Source organism: Carya illinoinensis, chromosome 15 (genome assembly GCF_018687715.1).
Source record: "Carya illinoinensis cultivar Pawnee chromosome 15, C.illinoinensisPawnee_v1, whole genome shotgun sequence".
NCBI lineage: Eukaryota > Viridiplantae > Streptophyta > Magnoliopsida > Fagales > Juglandaceae > Carya > Carya illinoinensis.
Window position 1 is genome coordinate 38,895,506 of NC_056766.1, and position 14,302 is coordinate 38,909,807.

The 14,302-nt window shown below is 34.1% G+C and overlaps 1 protein-coding gene across 1 annotated transcript; it reads right to left on the reverse strand.

Annotated features, from left to right (window-relative positions):
• Positions 1-2,499: 2,499 nt before the first annotated feature.
• Positions 2,500-8,781, reverse strand: LOC122296915 (disease resistance protein RPV1-like). The gene is made up of 8 exons (XM_043106711.1): positions 8,276-8,781; positions 6,545-7,649; positions 5,723-6,007; positions 4,632-5,588; positions 4,191-4,555; positions 3,492-3,542; positions 3,333-3,404; positions 2,500-2,647 (listed from the first exon to the last, which is right to left on the reverse strand). Exons 1-8 carry the CDS (start codon positions 8,779-8,781, stop codon positions 2,500-2,502), a joined length of 3,489 nt encoding a protein of 1,162 aa, XP_042962645.1.
• Between the last annotated feature and the right edge of the window lie 5,521 nt (positions 8,782-14,302).

Genomic DNA, 14,302 nt, shown 5'->3' on the forward strand with positions numbered 1-14,302 from the left:
TTTGAACTGGATGAGTGGGTATTTTTCAAGTACCTACCAAGAAAGAATAAGGCATTATCCAAAACAACATTGAGCAAGTTGAGGGCTAAGTATTTTGGCCCATATCAAGTGTTGGAGAAGTGTGGACAGCTTGCATACAAGCTAGATCTACCATTTGGCCTTCACATTCACCCTATTTTTCATGTCTCATGGCTAAGGAGAAAGGTTGGAGATCCAACCAAGGTGGTGAGTGAGATGCCCATGGTCGATGAAGAGGGAAGAATGACAATCCAACCCGATAAGATCGTAGAGTATAGCCTTATGAGGAAGGGTGGCCAAGTAAGAACCGAAGCCTTGGTTCAATGGAAAGGGCTTCCATTCGAGGATGCTACATGGGAGAGTATTCCGGTTCTCAAGGATCAATTTTCAGATTTGGACCTTGAGGACAAGGTTGGTCTTGAAGGGGGGAGGATTAATGGAGATTTGAGAAAAGCCGTTCGCAATGCCACTAGGAGGGCTAGGCGTGCCGAGGCTAGGAGGGTTGTATTGGGTAGCATGCATGGCTTGGGTATTGAGGTATTGGGTGTCCAAGGTAAGTGCAACTACAGGAATTTCATGAGTGGCCAATTCCTTGATTTTAGGGGTTGGATGACAAGAAGATTGCATGAGAAGATGACAAGATCCTAAATAATAGGGGTGGAGGCACAAATCATGGTGGTGGCCTGCCATGATCTTTATATTGAGGAATTTATTTCATTTTAATATGTTTTGTTATTTCCTATTTTAATTTCTAGTTTATTTCCTAGATAATTCCTTTATTTTAGAGATTTGATTCTATTTCCTTTAAATTAGGAATTGATATATGTTGGGATGGAATCTAGATGTATATGAGATCTAGATCTATTGTGGCCGAAACCCTAGAGGTTTCTATATATAGGATTCGGCCATGCATGTTTAGGGAATCAATTGTTATGTTATTTTTCAATGAATGAGAGTTTTCTCTTCAATACCTTTGAGAGTTGAGTGCTAGCCTAAGTTAGTCTTAATTTTCACCATCAAACCTAATTGGATTTTTGTGTTGCTTTGTAACCTTAGATCTAGCCAACCAACAAGCAAAAAATCTTAGATCTAATCACCCAACACGCCAATTGCTAGTGAGCGAGAGTGAGGCTTTCATCATGCTAGCATGGCCACGATCATGACAAGCCTATGAGCAACTGAGTCTACGAGTGAAAAATGTAGCAACTTGCTAAATCTTTGGATAGAAATGCAATTGGAAGAACTTGGCCTTAACACTTTGCAGTAGAAAGGATTACAAATGGAAGTTGATTTTCCAGATTAAAAAATTACTGCAAAAGATTACATTAAATGTATACGAAATTGGCTTTGTAGATGCTTTGAAGTTTAAATGAAAGTATAATTCAGTATTGGTCATGATAGTAGAAGCAGGAAAAGGCCCTAAAGACAAGTACCTTCTCAAAAACTTGCACTTGGGACAACTCATGCTAGTGACGGTGCCTCAGATGGCTTGGTTGCCTTACACAACCTCCTTCATTATAGTAAGGCTGAACACGCTTTGTGTGCGTGGTTGCATAACTGGGAAGACATACAAGAATGGGATGATAAGATTCATTTGCTGCAAACAGTCAAACCAAAACAAAAATTAATAATTAACAAACTTTATGAGGCACTACTTAACTGCAGAAATTGGATTGATTTGATTGGTTTAGATGTCCTATTCGCTGAAGTTGGAATTATGTTCCAGCTTCTCTAACCAAAGGTGCTCCTAAGAGAGAGAGAGAGAGAGACTCTCCTCAAATAACTTGACCTGGTGATCATCTCTCAAAAAGTGGTTGTCTTGCTAAAACTATAAGGGAAATGGGTTGGAATGCCAAGCTGCTGTAGATTCAAGGACTTTATCCCTGCGCCTTTGCACTTGAAATGTCGTTCTTCTGTCATTCGCACCAAAAACACCAAATGGAGATAATCAGTTTCTAAACAAGAAAACCTGATCTACAAATTGGCTATTCTCAACAAATTATTTGTAATATCCTCCCCAAAATTGGCTAGAGTGTTCTCCAAATTTGAAATTGATGGCCAATGTTGAGGAACCGAAGTTCTGCTGTGGACAACCCCTATTTTGTTGATCTTTCCCTCCCTTTTCGTTCTTATATACCAGATGGACTCCACACCTTTTGAAAGGCACTTGTCTATCTTCACTAAAAACTTCAACTTGTAGATTGGTTCAGATTATCATGTATGGCTACATTACTCCATCTCCCTTTCTCTAAACTGGCATAATGCTGCCATACATAATCATCTGAATTCCTTAATTCAACATAATGTCCCTTTTATCTCTTTGACAACATTCCATCTGTTCGTGAAACAAAGATTGGTACCTTCTTTTGGATAAATCTTCAAAATGGGTTTGAGAACTACACATATAACAATTCCTCTTATCTTTTCCAAAGTTCTCAGCCCATTTATTGTTGTTCGATAGGAACTTCATCTAAAGCCCAGTTAAAATCTAGAATCCACTTTTCTGGACCTCACGATGGCTGAATCATTATGGAATCCAATTTCTGGAATTTTGCTTCCTATGGGTAAACTAGTTTGGAATCCTATTCCCCGGAAATATAATGCCGACTGAAAGGTTTCTGAAGTGTTCCTGTAAAATGAAAATATATCAGTAAATTTCAACAAAACAAGTTAAACAACCAATAAACCAAAGCTCACACAAGCATGAGTAAGAAAGAAAGGAATAAGCAAGATAGATACCCCACACCAAAGTTAACTTCAAATATATTTAAAAAAATTGTTGTAACTGCAATCCCACACACAATTCCTTGATAAGGCTATTCCTCATTCTAAAATCAATGAGTTTCTTTCCATGAAAATTGTATGGCAATGATTGTGAGAGATATTTTATCCAATTAAGCACTCTTAATTCGTTAAAAAGATAATTAGGAGCCCTAGAGAAGCGAGCATTACGATTTATGAAATACCTGTGGAATCATGCACCTAAACTAAACTTGTACATCATTCGACAATCAATTCCTTCAAATTTGTTAAGAAATAACAATCATTGGAAGTTATAGTTGTCACATTTGGTTAAAAAAGACAACAAATTTGAAAGGAATTTACCACATAGACTCATAGCCAGAATTGCATATACAAAGTGACCATATCATTAGCAAAAATAATGAAAAAGAGGTCTTGCAGAGTAAAACAACTAGCTTGATATCTAAGATTTAAATGCCTATGCTAGATTACACAAATGCTGCAAAACTCAGAGCAAAACCAAAATGAAAACCTGAAGGTGACATTCAATAGTTGGGTTGCCCTACACAAACTTGTTCTCAGTCAAATGCAAGATGGAGCTCAGCATCATTGTAGCATCAATGGTGGGTGGTAAGGCTCCAATGCTGCAAACAAGGAAAATCCCAAAAGAAAATTACTAGACAAAAGGCAAAAGTACAGTCCCAACTTAATTCATTACATACATTCATTACTTTGATTCAATTTCCTCATGTGCATGCATCTCTCCATACACAGTTTGCTTGCTGAGACAACAGGGGAATAGAAAACAAAAATTGAAGATTCTGCTTAAACAACTATCTTCACGCAGGACACCTAGATGACTTTTCACTCTCTCTTCATGCTTTTCTATTATATGGCTTTGAAGAATGCCAAGTTTGAAGTGCAAAAAAGAATACTAAATGAAGCTATATTTTTATTGGGGCCTAAAACAGTGCAATGTCTCAAAAACAGCACATAGATGCAAGTTATTTTGGTGGCAATACATTGTGAAGCTTCGAAGAAGCACCATGGCATCCACTATGAAATGCTATAAGTAAAATCATCATCCAAGAAACAAAATTAAATGTACAAGGTGAAAAAGTTGTAAATTGGATATAATGTATGTGTATTCTAGACAGAGCAATACTGTTAACAGCAGTGTCTTTATTTTTTTGGTATTTAGAAAGAAAGGGAAAAAATTATAATAGGCAGAGAAGAAGAAAATATTACTTGAAAATCAAAGGAACATGGGTATTCTTCTTTTATTTGCACTCCTTTCATTGTTGTATACCACTTTGGCTCTGCAACTTTTATAAAACAGCACCATCCCATCGTAATGATGATGGAAGTCATCAAATTGAACTCGCAAATTAGCCAAAACCTTTTGTTCAAAAGATTGTAAATTGGAGTACCCCACCCATACATCATATCCAGTCCTATTTCCCTTTTTGTACCAATCCATATTAACCAATTGTACCCCTTCTTGAATACAACATATATGATTTGAGCTATTACTAGTTATCTTAGCACCACCAATATCACTCTTCCAGCCTGTAGCATCTTTAAAAAATATTACAACATATAATACAATTCCGTTTATCTCCTCCAAATAGTGCGGCCCCTCGATATCTATTACCCACTCTTCTTCTCCCCTCGGTCTGACATAATCATTAGTCTCTTTCACCATTTCACTATCTTTTAAAAACTCATGAATATAACTCAACCACTCTGGAATCTGATTTTCTGGAAACAAAGTAGCATCATATTCATAGACTCCCTGTTAAACATCAAATATCATCATCAATTTAATTTAAGCCATGTATACTATTAAAAATGAGATCACACATACATACCTTCCATAATAAAGGATTTTGCACTTTATCATTCCATATATTCTCATGCATTTTGTAGCAGTTGTCCAAATCAATTCTTCCTAGCGATCTGATGTGGCTTCCATTGAATTCCAATATTTTTGATACTTCCGGAAATATTTCTAATGACTCACATCCCGTAACATCTACTTGTCTTATATTTGGTGGAAGCTTTGGTATTTCTTCAAGTTTACGACAAAATCTCAAGTCAAGATCAATTAGTTTAATGAATCCTTTGATGCTCATGGGAAGACTAACAATTTCAGTGTTTGATAGATTTAAACAAAGCAAACTGGTGGAGTAGTTAAACATGGTAAATAAACTAGATATTGGAAAGAAATTTGTTTCTAACTGGAAACAGCTTTGAAGATTCAACAATTGTAATGCAGTGCTCCCATTGCTTGAATTTGTTGGAGGAGCCAATTCATGTAGTCGTTCTTCACGTAATGATATCTCTTCTTCCATTTTTGCAGACTCAATAGCCAGAAGGGATAGCCCATCATCTCTCTTCTTCTCTACAATATTTGGACAATTACCACCAATGTCAAGCCGCCATAAATGTTGCAACTGAATGCATGCAATTGGGAGACGTATAAGGTTTTTGCAATCCCATAGATATAATTCCTCAAGTCCAACTAGGTTCTTGATGGATAAAGGTAGTTCTTCTATTGCGGTGCCATCTAGAGTCAATCGAGTTAAACATTCCATTTTACACTCAATTTCAGGAAGATAACGAAGGCTTGAGCAATCAGCAAGAAGAAGCCAGCGTAAAGATCTCAAATTGAGGCTTCTTGGAAGGATTTGGAGTTTAGAGCATCCACAAAAATCCAACTTAGAAAGATTTTCCAAAGATCCAACGGAATCATGCACCTCAACTAATTTTATACAATCTTGAACAGTCAATTCCTTCAAATTTGAGATGCTTGAAAGATCTGGAATCTTTTTTAAGAATTTACAATCATAAAAAGTCATACTCGTCAAATTCTGTAATAGAAAAGAAAATTTTTTTAATGGAGTTTACTACATAATTTAAAGAAAACAAAAATCATTGATGATTATAATTGTTTACGTACCTTGGGCTTGAATCCATCCCCTAAATCCTTTACGAAGCTATCACGCATTCTCAAAATAACCAGTTTCTTCCCTTGGAAATTACGTGGCAAAGACTCTACAGGATATTTTGACCAATCGAGTACGCTTAACTTGTCGGAGAGATAATTGGGTGCACAAGAAAAACGTGCATTACGATTTATAAAGACTCTAAGTCTTTTCATATGTCGAAATGCTTCGGGATGCAAGCTTATCTCCTTATCGCATTCAGGTAAATCTACTAGCATGCCTTCAATTTTGTTTGGCCCCTGATACAAGTGCATGAAGCTGCTTAAGATATTTTACGAAAAATAGCACTTTGAACTTATCAATTAATATTACACACTAGATATTTGGAATGAAAAAAGGATATATAGATTTGGTACTTTTATTGACTCATTTTAATTATTAATAAACAAATTCTTTATATATATATCTACAAATTCATATTGATAATTAAAAGAATATATATATATATATATATATATATATATATATATATATATATATATATATATATATATATGAGTACTGTTACATCCACAAAGGAATTACACAAAAATAATATCACAAACTGACGTGTTTTTAGCTGATCCATTAGATCTATTTTATAATAAAAGTAACTTCATAATTTGATGAACCACATCAATCTACGTCAGTTTGTGGAATTAATTTTGTGTATATATATTTATTTATGTATAAATTCATACGATTTATATTTTCTCAAAAAAGAAAAAAATCCACTAGTTTTAACTTTTGGAAAAGGAAATAAATGTAAAACCTAAGATATTCTTTTTAACTCTTACCATACTTTCTTCCAACACTTCACGGATATCCTCATGAAACCAAAGTCTACTGCGTTTACAAGGTTCATTGGGTGATTCTAGTCGAACAACTTCCCGTCCCATATCTTGTACCAAGTCATGCATCCAAATATATTCGTTACGCCCTTCAATGGTAATAAGACACTTGTCTATAAGCCTCTTGATTCCATGAACAGGAAAAAAACCACAACAATCAAATATTTTAATGACATTAGCCAAAGATTCTCCTTTGAAGAAAAATGCAATATCAAGGAATATTTCCCTCTCAGTATCATCCAAACCTTCATAACTCACTAAGAGTACTTTGTGAATATTACTGTTGGGAATGCTTTTATATTTATTCAATGCACTTCTCCATTGATGTATACTTTGAACTTTTAGATCCGAACCTAATACTGTTAAAGCTAGTGGAAGACCTTGAGCATATTTTATTACTTGTTTGGATAGGTCCATATAATCCTTCAGTGGTTCTTTTTCCTCGAAAGCATGCAAGCTAAAGAGTTGAAGAGCTTCATTATCATCCAAAATCATCACCTCGTGCTTTGAATCAACTTTAGAGTTATCGAGTAAACATTGATCTCTTGTCGTTATGATGATTCTACTTCCTGAGCCAAACCAATCACGATCTCCAGCTAAATTTTCTATTTGAACCAACTCATCGACATCATCAAGAATTAATAGAACTCTTTTAGAGCAAAGTCTATGCCTAATCACATTGATGCCTTTGTCAATATCATGAACATCCAAACTTGTTCCTAAAATATCGTAAAGAAGGGTATTTTGCAGCTTAATTAGACCTCCTGCCTGTTTTGAAGTTTCTCTAACATCTTTCAAGAAACAACTTCCTTCAAATTGAGGAAAAACCCGATTGTAGATATCTTTTGAAATAGTTGTCTTTCCAATTCCACCAGTCCCAAATATCCCTACAATGCATATAATATCATTCATTCCAATATTTAAATACCGATAAATATGTCGTATACGAGACTCTATCCCAATTGGATACTTGGCAACACTTAGAGGTGTCTGATTTACCATTCTTAAGTCCACCCACTGAATGATTTCCTGGATAAATTCTGACTCTTTCCTATCGATATTAAAGAGAAGACAAATGGAAATAGTTAGAGTACTTTTCACAATAGATGACATATGAATATAATTAAGTTAAAATCTATAGTGTTTTTCAATTTTTTTCTCTCCATAACAAAGTGATAGCTATAGATTACAGTGTAGAAGGGTAGTCTTGCTACTTCTTTAATTTGAACATTGTTTCATAACAAACTTAATCTGAAACTTATAATTTAAGAAAATTTGTAAGTCTTTATATCTAGAAACAAATTGAAACTACAAATCACTACTTATTTAAAGTTGCGTGTTTTCTTGTCATGCCGATATGATTCCAAATCTTATTCTTTATATACAGTATCCAAATAATAAAAAATTTCCATATTTTTTTAATTATTTTTTTCTAATTATTATTCAGTTGTTTTATGGAAGAAACTCCATATATTCCTCTATTCCTAGATTTAGATTTGAATTTTTCATGTTCTCAATTTCTCCAATAAATTTTAGGTGAAATTAATATTGTAGTATCATATCTTTATCAATGCCATAATTGTCTCAGTTTTCTTCATAAAGTTTGCTTTAACATCACACACACACACACACACACAAATACACACACATATATGTAGTCAATGAAATCTGAAGTACCAGTAATTCTTTAATTCGAACCCTGCCATATTGGCTAATTCTTCTAATGCTGCCTCCCACTTCTGCACTTCTACCTTGCCCTTGAACTTGTCTTTAAGTTTAGCGAATGCTACTCCAAAACTTTCTTTTTGATGTCTTACATCTGATGGATCTACGTCATAAAATACTGGTAGAACAATTTGTTTTATTGTATCCATACACTCAAGGATCTTCAACAATTCGTTCAAACACCATGTTGATTCTGCATAGTTTTTAGAGAGTACAATGATGGAAATCATTGATCCTTCGATAGCTTGGAAAAGTGCTTGCGAAACTTCCTCTCCTCTTTCGAGCTCGTCATCCATGTAAGTGTTGATTCCCCTTTTAACCAAAGCATTATATAGATGAGAAATAAATTTTTGGCGAACATCTTTACCTCTAAAACTCAAGAATACATCGTGAGTCCACGGATGGATGGAAGAAGTTGAAGCAGAAGAGAGCGAGGAAGAAGCTCCTTGTAAGGCCATGGAAGAAGCTAAGTGGTCTTCTCCTCTATATGTGTGATAAATGATCACAACAAAGGTGCAATTATAGAGATGTGGTTAAAGAAAGGAGAGATGGAAACGTGTTAAATCTTCAATTCAAGAAATCAATAAAGAGGAATTCAAAGTCTATAGTTGACACTACTAGAAATTGCTAGTAATTAGAGTAATGCTACATAAAATTGTGGAGTGCGCAAGTGTCATACACTTGTTTTGAAAAAGAGTGAGGTCTACTATTAATTTTTTTTATATGGATTTCGTATTTATTCACTTTTTTCAAAATAATTACACGGCGCTTTCATATTTACGATTGTAACTATCATTCTCTAGTAATTATTGTTTAGAGACGGCATATAATGTGAATTCGAGCCCCAAATGAGCTCCCCTCTCCTAGTTGACATAAACAAGTTAGCATTGTTTTTATTCAATATCATGATAATTGGGAGTTTGGAATTAACTCTCTTAGAAGGTGTACAATACCAAAATGCTAGGCACAAAACTTAAATAGACAAGTTTTATACACGTCTTTCGTAAAAAACTGGGTTTCACTAATAAAAAATATTTCTTCTGCACTTTTTTTTAGGTGGGGCTCATTCAAAAATCATTGAGCAAATAAATTGGGCTCTTGTTTCTTAATTAACGGATTTGAGAAGATTTATATCACCTCACTAAGATGATTATGATTGTTGCAAATCATAAAATTTTATTTGCATATATAATGTTCCTAAATCTAAAAGTTGAGATCAATAGAGTGAGTTGTCCATAATCCCAACCAATCAATATGAGCAGTTTTAACACTATATATGAAACATATGATAGCTCCTAATTTAAGGGGCAAATACCAGAGAGAACAAACAAAAATAAAAAGAAAATCTCACCTGAAACTACGTAAAATAGTTGGGTCGCCCTGCACGAACTTGTTTTCAGTCAAATGCTAGACGGAGGTTAGTGTCATTGTAGCATCAATAGTGGATAGTAAGGGTCAAATGCTACAAATAGGGATAAACCCAAAATATAATTATCAGTCATTATGGTGAGGCCATTAGTGAAGAAAAGCCAGGGGGTTTTAGAAAGACACTTAAACATTTAAAAAAAAAATGTTTTTGTTTTAAAATATTTAAAGTTATTTAAACTACTTTTTTTAAATATTTCTTTAAACCCCTTAAACATTTAAAAAAGAAATAAAAATCACAACTAATTAAAAGACACTTGTTTAATTATTAAGAAAAAAAAAACGATAATAAGTGAGAATTGTCAACAGACACTCTCGGTAAATTTTCCTTAATCTAATGGGTGTTCAAAACCGTGTAGATGGGTGCAAGTCGGCTTACTAAACTAGCTAATTCCATGCAACTTCATTTGATTATTATATATATATATATATATTTGCTTCTTAAGCCAATAACCCATCCTTAATCCGTCATTATTGCCGTGAGGAGAACGAAAGATGTTGGAGTAGGTAGTTAATGAAATGAATTTTCCAATGCTCCCGCGTCAGAAAAACTCAAAAGTCTATAGTTGATACTAGAATTTAATTAAAATGAGTAGGTGTTGTGTCAATTCCAATTGATAGTTTGATATTTAATTATTTTCTATTTACATCAAATTCATACTATTAATTGAATTTATAAGAGTCCAAAAATATTACAGCTCCTTGCACCACATCCATACTATAAAATAATTATTAGCTAATCCCAAAATTAGATGAAGAGAGATAATAAGCTATATTTATTTTGAATACTTAATTAAATATAAAAACACACACCCTCACACACACACACATATACTATTATATGAGTTTATTTATGCTGGGGTAAATATTCTAGACCCATCCCAAGACTCATTAAGTCCAAATCATCATCAGGAAGCTAAGGGTGAAAAAAGAAATTGGAGAAGGCTAGGAAAAGATAATATAAGAGAGAGGAAGAAGAGATAATGATGGGACAAGGAAAAATAAGTGTTAGAGGGAAAAGAATGAGGATGTGGGAAAGAGAGAAAAATGAAAAATCAGAAAAAAGCGAGTCAAACACACGAGATAGGTGAAGTAACGTAAAGTTGAATCCTCACCAACCACTTACAAGGGCTTAATAAAAAAAGCTACTTCTAGGCAATCAAAGGGGAGGATAATAACACAAAGAGGTCATTTTCAACCTGAGAATAAGAGTTCCAGGATATTTTCTCCATAAAAGAAGTCTTTGACCTCTAGTATATAAAGAGCAATGAGAAACTATGAGAGAATGCAACATATTTATATTATAGTGGATTTGTCCTCCAAACGACTAGTGGACGTAGGCCCTGTGCCGAATCACATAAATTTGTGTGTCTCAGTCTATATTTCTTATATTTATTTTATATACACTGTTATGGATATACGAACAAGCACTTTCACTACTATAGATCCCATCCCCTTTTTCTAACTTAATCATATTTGTCCTTTTCTCATTCTTATTTCCTACTCTTGTCTTTTTCTTTCCTCCATTATTTTTTCCCTCCATTTCTCCTATTTTTCCACATTACTATCCTTCATTTCTTTCTTTTTTCTTCTATTTTTCCTCATTTCTCCCACCCTCCTTTATTTTATGTCTTTTCTTTTCTCTTTCCCCCTTTCTTTCCCCCTCCTTTCCTTTCTTTCTCTTTTATTTTCTCTTTCTCTCTCTTTCATCTTTTGTATGAGTTAATTACACTTTGTCCCCTTGAATTTTCACTTAATTCATAATGTGTCTCCCAAACTAATAATTGCATCAAAGTATACGCACTTACTTTCAAAAATTACCAAACCCCACCTTCCTTCTACCAACAACATTAAATGTAACCAAAACGTCCTCCACTTGCTGCTCACATGCATCTCATTCATTGCAAAGACAAAACCATCCCTCACTTCATCGACTTCATTGTTCCCAAACTGAAGGTGAAATTCGAAAACTCTAAACCTGCAAAATTCGAAAACCCTGTCGAAAACTACCAACTTCCTCCAGACCAGACCATCGATTGTTGTTCTCATTACTGTTTTGTGGTAAATGCACAAATCTGAGTGGCTTTAAACTTTTTTGTTTATCTTTGTAAAGGCAAAAATTGGCTAGGCTTAGATGACTAAATGATAAGGTTTATCTTCTCATTATTTGATTAAATTTGAATGAATGATAAGGTTTATCTTATCATTATTTGATTAAACTTGGATTAATGTAAAATAAGTATTGATTTGTATCTAAACAATATTGAGTCTATCTAGAAGTCTTAGGTGTTGTTTAGATAAGTCTCTGAAGTCAAAATCGAGTTCTGATAGCATTGCACTTATGCAGAAGAAATCTGAACAGAGTTTAATCTATATCAGAAGAAGTTATCACGAAATGTTAGCAGTCCGTCGGGACGCGTTTTCACGTCTGTTGCTAACCGTCAACAGAGTCCTACTGCAACTACAACTCTTTTCAGACCTTCTATTTAAAGGGATTAGGTTTTGTATCTCTTCAAGGACTTCAAGCCACGAATTTTACAGAGGAGATTCTGAGTGTTTATGAGAGAAAATTCACTTGAGAATTTTCATGGGATTTTTCATATCTTCTTGAGTATGATCGTGCTTTGAGTTCGAAACAACATCGATTGGGTTTCAGCCTCTGGAGTTCCAGAAGGGAAGTCAACATTTGAAGATCGCCAGAGGTTCTGGTTGCTACTGCGGTAGAAGACAAACAGGTCGTTTGTCTAGACAAGTAAGAGAGTCGAATTGCAAAGGTTTTGTAATTGATTATTGCTTGTAATTATTCTTCAAATAATAAGATTGACTTTCTTGGGTTTGGCTGCCCCGTAGGGTTTTACCTTTAAAGAGTTCTTTAAAGGGTTTCCCTTCGTAACCAATCGTTGTGTCTTGCAAGTTTGATTATTTATTTTAAAGTATTTGATTCGTTTCATAATCTTGATAATTGAGATCTAACCTATTTGTTCAAAGAAATTGGTAGACAATTTCATGGTTTTACAGGGGTACGTTGGGAATTTCAATTGGCATCAGAGCATGATTCACTCATTCGAGTGTGATCCGTGCCCTTGTAGATCATGTCGACGTCACTATACGTTCCACCATACTTCGATGGGGAAAACTATGCTTATTGGAAAGTTCGTATGAGGGCTTTTCTCAAGTCTTTGGATGAACGTGTATGGCATTTGGTTGAACGAGGATGGACTAAACCAGAGACATCTATAGATGCTTGGACAAAAGATGAAATCAACAATTGCAATTTGAATAGCAAAGGACTTAACGCTATTTTCATGGCGTTATCCTCCGAAGAATTTAAAAGAATCTCCATGTGTGAGATTGCTAAAGAAGCTTGGGATATTTTGGAGGTTACACATGAAGGCACAAGAATAGTAAAAACTTCGAAATTGCAAATGTTAACCTCAAAATTTGAAGAGATTAAAATGTTGGAAGATGAAAATTTTAATGAATTTTATGCCAAACTGAATAATGTTGTGAATTCCAGGTTTAATCTCGGCGAGAAGTTGGAGGATTCAAAGATTGTGAGGAAGATTTTAAGGTCTTTACCTGAAAGATTTCGATCCAAAGTTACCGCTATTGAAGAAAGTAAAGATCTTGATGCAATAAGGGTAGAAGAATTGGTAGGTTCTTTACAAACGTATGAATCTTCGCTTCCTCAAGCAAGACAAGGTAAGTCTATTGCCTTAAAAACTATAGAAGAAAATCAAGATGATTTTTCTGATGAAGAGAATCTTAACAATGAGGATATAGATCTTATAGTAAGAAAGTTCAGAAAATTCATGTTTAATAAAAAGTATAGTGGAAAGAAAAAAAGAGGTGGAGAATTTTCTGCAAAGAAAAATTATTTTGAAAAATGGAATAAAGAAAAATTTGATAAAATAAAGTGTCATGAATGTTCTGGTTATGGTCATATAAGAATTGAATGTCCAAATTTCAAGAAAAGTAAAGGAAAAGCATTGAACGTCACACTTAGTGATAGTTCAAAATCTGAAACTTCAAGTTCATCATCTGATTATGACAATACTTTTGTGGTTTTTTCTACTGTTGTTAATAATTTTTCTGATATTGAGCTAACAAAATTTGAAAGTGATGATGACAATAGTGATTCAGAGGTTGCTCTAGTTGTGGATGATCATGAGTTGAGTTTACAAGAAGCTTACAATGATGTGTGTGAAGAAGTGATCAAATTAAAGAAACTCAACAAAAAGCTGTACAAGAAATTCACTAATATGGAGAGTGAGAAAAATAACTTGTCTAAGGCATTCAAAATTTCTGATATTGAAATAGTAAGATTAAGGGATCAAAAAATTGCATTAGAAAAAGAGTTGGAAAAGGTTCAAGAAAAAACAGCAACACAAAAATTAGAAGAGATGTTGAGTAGTCAAAAATCTAGTTGTGATCGCACCGGTTTGGGGTATATGACTTCCCAAGGTATGGAACTTAAAGACTCATCATCCGCTGCCACCTCATCAAAAGATATCATTTTTGTTAAAAGAAGTCAAGATGAGGAAACTCCAAATA

Excerpts from the sequence above, each read along its gene's own strand:
- LOC122296915 (XM_043106711.1), bottom strand. The coding sequence starts at position 8,781 with ATGGCCTTACAAGGAGCTTCTTCCTCGCTCTCTTCTGCTTCAACTTCT. Across the intron at positions 3,405-3,491 it reads CATGAGGAAATTGAATCAAA|CATTGGAGCCTTACCACCCA; the intron begins GTAATGAATGTA and ends CCTTGTTTGCAG. Across the intron at positions 2,648-3,332 it reads TTGCATTTGACTGAGAACAA|GAACACTTCAGAAACCTTTC; the intron begins GTTTGTGTAGGG and ends TTCATTTTACAG.